At 57.8% G+C, this 9,618-nt stretch overlaps 1 protein-coding gene across 1 annotated transcript in view; it reads right to left on the bottom strand.

Annotated features, from left to right (window-relative positions):
- Positions 1–1,375: 1,375 nt before the first annotated feature.
- The window catches only part of CASTOR2 (cytosolic arginine sensor for mTORC1 subunit 2), a 59,616-nt gene continuing 51,373 nt past the window's right edge, over positions 1,376–9,618 (bottom strand). Inside the window, exons 8-9 of the mRNA XM_068565794.1 lie at positions 7,255–7,349; positions 1,376–7,174 (exon numbers count right to left, since the gene is read on the bottom strand). Of these exons, the coding sequence (XP_068421895.1) occupies positions 7,109–7,174; positions 7,255–7,349 (161 nt within the window). The 3' untranslated portion in view covers positions 1,376–7,108. The remainder of the gene's footprint in view (positions 7,175–7,254; positions 7,350–9,618) is intronic.

The raw sequence follows: 9,618 nt of genomic DNA, 5'->3' as shown, positions 1-9,618 counted from the left end.
GGTCTCCAGCCCCTGGCACAAGGTCTGGCACCACCCTAGAGACAGTGAACATGAGTGAGTGGTGGGAAAAGGAGGCCTTTGCTACTGTTTTGGGCAATCAAGAGTGCCCACCCATGTTGTGGCTCCAGTGCAATATGTGAAGGGTTGAGGGGGTGTTTAGTCTGCAAACCCCAGAAAGAAAAGCCTTCACAGCAGCCAGAGCTTTCTTGGACTCGGGGTGGTGAGTGAGCGCTTTAGCTCCCATTTTCCCTCCCTTCCATCTCCAGGGCTGCTTCTCCTGTGAGGCAGGGGTGAGGGGATGGTGGGGCCCAATGTAGGCAGAGCCCTGCCCTGCTCACACCTGCCCTCCATGGAAAACATCAAAGAGGGGCAGGGTGAAGGGCGTCCAAGGTCCAGGACCTGCTGGTCTCAGGCCTCCTTCTTGCCTGGGCAGTCCCAGCATCCACCTGCCAAGGGGGCAGGAGCTCAACCCCAGAGCGCTTGTGGGAGGGACGCCGAGCACCGTGCCCTCCCTCCTGCCCCCAGGGTGTCTTATCTGGAGGCATCAGCTCCTGGGCTTCCAGCACCAAGAAACCTTTCCTGGGGGGTGTGACATTCACAGCAGGGTTCCAGCCCCTGATCCTTCCCCTGCCACCACCAAGGTCCTATCCTGCTCCAGGGGTCCCCAGTCCCCCAGGCCCACCTCTGCCACAGATCTGGGGAGGAATGGTTGAGTGTAGCAGCCAGTTTCCAAAGTGGCCCCCAAGGTTACCTTGACCTCTTGGTTTTCACACCCTTGTGTGGTCTCCTCCAGGGTCAAATCAGAGCTGGGCTGCAGGACGATAGAATATGATGGAGATGATGGTACATGAATTCTGAAGCTAGAAGAAAAACTGTTTTTTTTTTAGGTAGGTCCTACCTTGGTCCTTGAATCCCTTGCTCTGGGGGAAGCGAGGCACCATACGACGAGGACACTCAAGCAGCGGAGACCCACGTGGGGAGGAACAGGCTTCCTGCCGACAGCCAGGCCCACCTTGCCAGCCATGTGGATTAAGCACCTTGGAAACAGACCCTCTAGCCCCAGCCGAGCTTCAGATGCCTGCAGCCTCGTGAGAGACTCTGAGCCCAAGCTGCTCAAACTGCTCCCAAATTCCTAACCCACCGAAACCAGGGCACACAAATAATCATTTCAAGCCTTACATTCTGGGGCAACTTGTTATACAGCACTGGGTAACTAATACAGCCCCTCTCGCTCTCAGGGCTATTTCCTCCCTCAGATTCTTGCTTTGTCTCCTCCCAGCTCCTGGCCTATGTTCCCCCACCCACAGTATGGAGAAGGGAGAGAGATGAGACGTAGCCCTGGATCAGCACAAAATCAGACAGCCGTCAGCCAACATCATTTTTTTCTTCCATTTTAATGAACACTTTACAAAGTACAAAATATACTGTCTTTTTTTGGGGAACATTAGGTACTTTTTTTCTCTCCGTCATACAGTACATGAATCTCAAGGGTTTTGTGTTTCTTCAAGAAAGAAAGAAAGTGTGAGGGCCTGGGGTACAGGGCTGCCCAGTTCTCCCCTCGCCCAGACCCTGGGACAGATGCAAGTGCCGCTGCTACTGCTGGTGACCCGGGGCATGCCAGGGGAGGGCCAGACCCCCAAGGCGAAACCCTGGGCAGGGCAGAGGCCCCTCTGAGCCCTGCTGTGCAGCCAACATCCACTCACCCCCATCTCAGGATAACGGAAATGATTTTGGCAAAGAGCAAGAGGAGGGCTTGGGGTTTTGTTTGCTGTTAGCTCCTCCCCACCCCCAGTTTTGGAGCCAACCCTGCCCAGCTCTTCCTGGACCATTTTCTGAACAGGTAAACTGAAGCAGTGGAGAGGAAAATGCACTGGGCTTGGCCTCTGCCTTGGGACCTGAATTTGGCCAGTTTTTCACCCACCCCCCCTGCCCTCCACTCCGGTTTCCAACTTTGTTGGATGCTCTTCATGGACGAGCCCCAGCAGGCGAAGGGGCACCAGCCCCCAGAACCCCTCCCTGTAAATACTGTCCTCAGGACTGGCTGCTGCTGAGGAGTCCGCCCAGCAGGTCTAGCCCTTGGCTGCACGGACCTCCGGGCCTCTGCAGGGCGGAGCACAGCCCCTGCACGGACACCCCTGCCCCCACCGTCCACAGAGCAGTTTCAGCAAAGTCAAGGGGGGCGGGGCTGCCTTGTGTTCGAGGTCTGCTGCCCGCACCCCTTCAACTCTACACGTGGCCCTGGGGTAAGAACGTACCCAGGCCTCGAAATACCGGACGAGCCAGTCCCTTCACTCGGATCTGGGCTCTGCACGTGTGTGCTCGCATCCACACTAGGGTGCGTGACATAGCGCACGCGCACGCTCACGCTCACGTGTGCGTATACACACGTGTGGTCCTGCCCAGAACACTGCTCTGACGCCCAGCACTTGCCGCGCTCACAGCCTCCCACACCGAGAACCGAGAGCCACAAGCTCCCTCCCCACCAGGCTGCCCACGAAAGCACGGGCCAGGCCGCAGGCTTCTACCTGTACTCCAGGCCATCCTGGTGCCCTCAGCCCCAAGGACAGCAGGCTGCCTCAGCCAACAGCTCCCATCCTTCCCTCCCAAGAAAGCAGGCTTCCCAGGAGGGCGTGGGTTTCAAAGCTGAAGGCCATAGCCCAGCCCACAGCTTTTCTCTCTCCCTCGGTCTACGGAAAAGGGTCCTTTTGCTGCCTCTAATTTGAAAATGAAAGAATGGAAAAGAGCTGGCATGTGAGAAAAGGCATCTAGCTATACCAGGGCTCAACTCCCCTCACAAGTCCCGTCCACTCTTCCCAAGCCCACCCTCTGCTGGGCTGACCACCGTCTGCCATCTTGGTTGACCAACATGCGCCATCTTGGTGGCTCTCTTCCCAGGCAGCCTCCTTGAATAGAGGGCTACTGCCCCCTCCAGGCCTAGCCCCTGCCTCGGCACAGTACCCAGGAAACCTGAAAAGCCCAAGCCCCTGTCTTTCCACCGCTGGGAGACCCCGTTGTCCTCCCCCAAGCTCTGCCTGCCAAGCCAACCACCAACTCCGCTTCTCGGCGGCCGTAACGGCAGCGCCTGGCTGGCTGCTCCCCAGCCATGGCTTACATTGGCCACAGATACACTGGGGGTGCTTCCTTCCTACCCGCCCCCCTGCCACAATTTTCACTCAGGAAGGAGCATCAAAAATTCCTAGCACAGGGCTGTAGCGCTACCACCTGGAAGGTCCCCAAGGTCCCCTCTCTTAGCTGGGGCTGGGAAGGGCCCTGCTTGTGCCCACATCCAGATCCAGAGGCTCAGAAAGGTGGCTCAGGGTGGCTGGGAAGTGTGGCCAGAAGGGGCAGGTGGTGGGTGGGCAGGTTCATCTTTGATTATCAGGCAAATGGTACCGCTGGCTTGGGGGTAGGGGCCTGGCCCTTCCTATCCCCCCCGAGCCTCCTCTCCTGAGCTCCGTGGCAGCCTCTGTCACCACAGAGGGTACAAGCCCCAACTGACCATGCATCTTCTGGACACCACACTGGTCACCGAGGCCACGCTGCCCGCATGGGGAGGCCACAGCGGCCAGCTCCGGGTCACCCGGTCCCTCCCTTCCCACCAGGGGCCTGTGGCCCGGAGTTGATGGGAGGGGGGAGAATGCTGGTGCTTGGGGGGTTCTGGACCCCCAGAATCCTGGGGAAGGGAGGCCTTATGTGCCTCTCCTGCTTGGATGGGTGCCCTGGGCTGAGGTCAGTGGTGTAGGCCTTGCCTCCTGGGGGGCTCTGGAAACCCCTGTGGAGGAAAGAGGTGCAGAGCGGGCACTGCCCAACTCTTTGCTGGGTCAGGACTAGGGCCGAGGGAGAATGGGGTTTCTTAGGAACCAGGGGCGCCCGTGTTGAGAGCTGAGCCAAAGAGGCAGATTTTTGTAATTGGGGGCAGGGGTGAAGTGGGTGATCATGGCTCCTGGTCTCCCTCGCTCTCCCTACCTTAACCTCGCGCCGCTCTGCAGTGTGCAGGGATGGGGCGGGTGAGGAGCGAGCGTAGCATTTAGAAGGTTTGAGCTTTTCTTACCAGGGAACAGCACAGACTCAAAGACACACCTGGAGCCCAGGTGGCAGCTCCTGGGCCACCCTGCTCACCCCTAAGCCAGAGCCTAGAGTGCCTCAGCCTGACAGGGCACCCTCTTCAGGCCGCCTCTCTGGGGGTCTGGGGACCCCTGCGCACAGCAAAGCCAGAGATGGCTGGGGGCAGCCAGCCATCGGGGAGACCACTCCCTCTTCCCCCAGATTGCTGGAGACCCAACCGCTGACTCACGGGCACACACAGGCACCGAGGATGCGCCGGCCTCTGCACACAGCGGGAGGATGGGGGTGTGGGAAATAGAGGGGGCAGGTTTTCAGGGTGTTGGCTCCCGCCCTGCCAGCTGGATACACACCTGTGTAGCCCAGAGAGCCGTGTCCTCGCACCAGCCCCTCCCGGAAACAACGTCAAGGGCATCCATCCGTCCCTTTCTCAGTCGGATGGGGCCAGTCCCCAGGAGGCGACCTGGGGAAAGAACCTGAGGCTTCTAAAGCGACAGAAATCAGGTGATGGGGCTGTGGGAGCGGACCTGGACGGAAAGCCGGAGGGCGCCCGTCCAGCTGGCCCAGGTCTTCAGGCTGAGAGCGCCGGCAAGGGGGCTGCCCTGTTCCAGCTGCTCCTCCCTCTGTGCCACTGTCCCCCAAATAAAATAAGGGTGTCCAGGGGCCTTGGTCGTGCCAACGGGATTACAGGAAGGGGCCGAATCCAGCTTTCAAGGGAGACTCGGGGAGGAGGGGGTAGGGACCCTCAACACCCGCCCCGGAGCTCAGTTCCCGGGCCGCTGGTTTAGTTTTTCTCTCAAGTCAGGGCCAAGGCAGCCAGCCGGCTTCTCTAATAATCGTATTGCCTATATACTTGAATTAAAAATATATGGTGGCTCAAAACGTGCCTGTGTGCACGGCAGACACCGCGGGGCGGAAGCCCTCACGCCCCCACACACACACACGCACACACGCGTGTGCACGCTCACACAGTATATATTAACATATATATTGCTCAAGTATATATGCTATTTACAGTATATATCTATATCAACATAAAACACAGGTATTTATATGTGTGTACAATATACGTCCTAGGGGGTCTAGGGAGCACACGTTTCTGGGGGTCAAGGGGCCGACACACTTGCTCGGCAGGGAGGAGAGGTGGGGGAGTGACACGGTGAGGGGGGGACAGACAGGAAGGGGTCTGGAGGGCGTGCCACGGAAAAATCAAGGCCTTCCAAGGACAGTAAGGGGACTCGGGGCGTGAAGTGCTGCTCTGCCCACGTGGACACCCCCGTTTTGGAACCAGCAAACAATTGACATGTTTTGGTGTTTTGTGCAAAATGAATTAACTTAAAAAAACACGTGGGTTCCGAATCAGTACTTGGGCCCCGAACGTCTGCAAGGATCCAGACGGACAGCTTCCCCACCTGGTGGATTTCCATGGCTCAGAGGGTCCTGCGCGGCACAGAGAATGGGGGTGGGTGGGGCTTCACCAGCCCAAGAGAATGTCCCTTCTCCTCCGAGCTTCTCAGGGACAGCACGTGTCAGCTGCTGCCCGGGCACCGACGAGGACCCTGCAGGTCCTGCTTGCTTGGAAAACACCCCCAGCTGGAGAGGAGGCACGGGGGTCACCCCATTCTCCGAGGGGGCTGGCTTGCCACCTGGCTGCCCGCCGCCCTGCGGCCCTCGGGCCCCCGCCGATGCTCAGAACCATTCTGCCTTGGCAGCTCCGTGGGGGGATGCCCCGGGGACCCCTGTACAAGCAGACCTCTGCTCCCAGCTTTCTGCCCAAAGGGAGGGCCGAGACCCCTGGAAGCAGCTCCCGATCCTCAAGCTTGTCCTTGGAGCCACACAGGATGCCAACCAAGCGGTGTCACACTCTGAGCCCCGACAGACTCAGCGGGCCATCCCCTGAAACTACTGCCAACTGCAGCCTGGGTGCAAATACATTAAATAAGAAACTAAAACAAGGTACGGTTTTCTCTATTAAGGCTCAGATAAGCTGCCTCCCAGGTCAAGTACTCGTGAACGCCACGGTCCCTGGACCGAGGGGTGGGTGTGCAGGTGAGTTGGGGGCAGAGGCCTTCCACTTTCCCCCAAAAGTGGGGCGACGGGGCGGGGCAGGAAAACGGGGGAGCCCTGTGCTGGTCTAGTTAACTGCTGGGGAGGTGGGGGTGACCTAAGAAACCCCAGGCCCAGAACGCTGGAGCTGCCCCCATTTAGGGGAACCTGAGGCTCTGCCAGCCCCAGGAGGGTCCAGGGAAAGCAGAGGGGACAGGAGCTCGTGCCCCAGGCTGGTGGGTCTCCTGGGAACCCCCCTCCCCCCGGGACTGAGCGCTTGTGGTGGGGAGGGTCTGGACAGGCCCCTTTGGCAGTCTTGCTGGGAGTCGGGGCGCAGGCCCTGTGGCTGGCAGGCCAGGTTCTGGGGGACTGGGGTCCCCCTCCAGCTCAGGGCCCCACCCGTGCCCCCCTGGAGCCTCACCAGCACACGACCAGAGGGCGGCCCACTGGCCTCTACTCTGCAGGAACCAGCCCAGAGCCAATGGAACCAGAGACCAGTGACCACAGGGGCCAGAACCCCTACCCTCACAAGGGCCTTCCGGGGCCCCATGACCTCAGCCCTGCTCAGCCAGCCCCGCAAGACGACCCGAGAATCGGTACTCCCAGTGTCCTGTAGAAGGCGCCAGCTTCCTTTGGCGTCTGCCCCTGGCCGTGGGCGAGGCAGGAGGAGAAGGTGGGTCAGCTCACAAGCTCCCTGGGCCTCAGACATCATTTTCTGGGGTAGGGGTGGGGGAAGGAGGCGGGTGGGGGAAGGAGGCGGGGGGGGGGGCGGTTCTCTGGAGGGTCTGGGGGCTCCAGGAAGGCAGGAGGGCACGGGGAGGCCTTGGCTTGGGCCACAGGCCTGGCGGGGTCAGCCATCAGGGGCGTGTCCTAGGGACCCCTTCCTTGGGGGCCCTGGGGCCGATTTTCCAGTCTGTTGAGAAATACTGCGAGAATAATCTTCAGGGTGGGGCTGGGCCCAGGCCTGGGGGGCAGACGGGGAGGAGCGGAAGAGGGCCTTCTAATGCTTCTCTGCTTGGCTGACTTTCAGGGCGCTGATGACGCCATTGATGTTTTCTTCTGGTACCTGCGAGGGGGTGGGAAGCAGTCACCCGTGAGCCCCTGGAGCCCGCCTGCCCTGCCTGGGGGCCGGGGCCGGACACTCACCAGTGCGTGGTCGAACTTGAAGGTACTGATGTAGTAGGCGGGGATGTCAGCAGCAGCTAAGGGCTCGGAGATCTGGGCCACGATGCCGCACTCATCTGGGGACAGAGGCGGGGACCACGTTCAGCCTCCTCCCACCCGGCCACCCAGCACAGCCTTGGCCTCTCCCCTCCCTCCGCTGGCAGTGCCCGCCCTGTACCCGCAAGCTTCCCAGAGACTCCCCACCCCTCCATCCAGCAGGCTTCTCTGATCTCTTTGGCCGGCAGTGAGCTCTCCATCCTCAGGGCTCCACAGAAGCCACTTCTGTCTAACTGTGACCACCCTCTGCCTGTTTCCCGTGCCTCGTAGTTTGGACTCATCTTCCTGGCCATCTTGCGAGTTCCCTAAACAGAGCTGGAGGTAGCGTGGCGATAAGAGCACGTGGGCTCAGGCCCTCTTTTTTGTCGCCCTTTTCTAGCCAGATGACGTGGCCAAGTCACTTCCTCTCTCTGAGCCTCAGTTTGCTCATCGGAGTCCCCACTGGGTAAAGGTCCCTGCCTGTCCTAAAGGCAGTGTCAGGCATCTGATCACGAGGAATGTCATTTCCTTCTCCTTCTGGATCTCCAAAGCAGTGGCTTTCTGGCCTCCTCCAAACCTCAGCCAATAAGGTGGCCTTGGGGTTGCCTGGGGATGGTTCTCCCCTCTCCTCCACCCTCCTCCCCGCTTTGAAGGCACCATGCAAAGCTTCCTCCTACAGGAAGACCTCCAGGATCTGAGGACCACTCTTCTCTCCATCAGCACAACCTCTCAAAGCTACTGTTCTGACTCTGGCGATGATGCATTTCCCCAGCGCTGTCCCGACCGGGTGGGAGAGTCCAGATCTGGCCACCAGCTCCCCATGGGATTCTGGGGCCAGAGCCTGGGCATCAACCTGGGCTTCACCCTTCCCCCACCCCCAGCCTCCCCGGCGCCCTTTCACTCCCCGGCCCTGGTTCTGCTTGTCAGCCCACCCTGGGACCTAGACATGACCCTACAGGTCTCTCAAGCTCCTGCTTTCTGCTTGGTCTCCCGGGGCTCCCGGCTGGACCCATGGGCCCCTTTGGTGGCTGCACAGGCCTCGTGCTTGCACTTCTGGCGACTGTCTGTGCTGCTACGTGGTGACCGGTTGTGTCCTAAGATTCTTTAGCTACAGACACATTCATTTTCAGTTCTGTAAAAGGTGGGGGGGGGGGGGGGCGGCGGCTAGGAGATCAGGGTCTAGAATGGTGCCTTTCAAACCGTGGGTGGTGACCCATTTGGGACATCAATTTAGAAGGCTGGTAACCAGGGTTTTATAAAATGACAACAGAAAAGGAAAGGGCAAACAGCTCAGCACCAGAGCAAGCGCAGTTTTGTGAAACCGTAGAGTTGTTTGTGTATGTGTGTGCTGGGCTGTGATGGAAAACATATTTCCTGCAAACCGTGGTCTAAAACATATGGAATTCGCCAGTCTAGAATCTTTCAGATTCTCAAGTTATTTTTCTTGCAGGGCTATTTATAGCTATTAGCCTGGCGCTAAAACCCTCCACATCCCGGGAAGGTAGATCCAGCTGCTGCCTGCTAGATTCACAGCGCTGCTTTTCACACACTGTGTCCCCTGTCGCCCGCCTGTGAGGCCGCTCAAAACAGCCCAGGGCAACTGCAGATGGTAAGACGATTCAAGTTTCATCTACTCTCCCACCTCGATTCTCCCTTCAACCTGACTTTCTTTTTTCTGTAATATTATTATACTGAGTGTATTTTGGTAAACTTTGAACCAAAGCTGGGGATAAAAAGATAAGCTGATATGCATCACTAATTATTAGAGAAATGCAAATAAAACTACAATGAGGTATCACGTCACACGGGTCAGAATGGGCATCACTAAAAAAATCTACAAATAACAAATGCTGGAGAGGGTGTGGAGAAAAGGGAACCCTCCCACATGGTTGGTGCAGCCACTATGAAAAACAGTACGGAGGTTCCTCAAAAAACTAAAAATACGTTTGCCATATGATCCAGCAATCCCACTCCTGGGCATATACCCAGACAAAACTATAATTCGAAAAGATACATGCACGACAATGTTCGCAGCAGCACTATTCACAATAGCCAAGACATGGAAACAGCCTAAATGTCCACTGACGTTTGATGAATGTCAAAATGAATGGATAAAGATGAATGGATAAAGAAGATGTGGTACATATATACACAATGGACTACTACTCAGCCATAAAAAAGAATGAAATAATGCCATTTGCAGCAACATGGATGGACCTAGAGATGATCATACTAAGTGAAGTAAGTCAGAAAAAGAAAGACAAATACCATATGATATCACTTACATGTGGAATCTAAAATATGACACAA

This window comes from Eschrichtius robustus, chromosome 16 (assembly GCF_028021215.1).
Source record: "Eschrichtius robustus isolate mEscRob2 chromosome 16, mEscRob2.pri, whole genome shotgun sequence".
Lineage (NCBI taxonomy): Eukaryota > Metazoa > Chordata > Mammalia > Artiodactyla > Eschrichtiidae > Eschrichtius > Eschrichtius robustus.
Note: the sequence above shows the minus strand (reverse complement) of the source record. Positions and strands in the feature narration are given on the sequence as shown.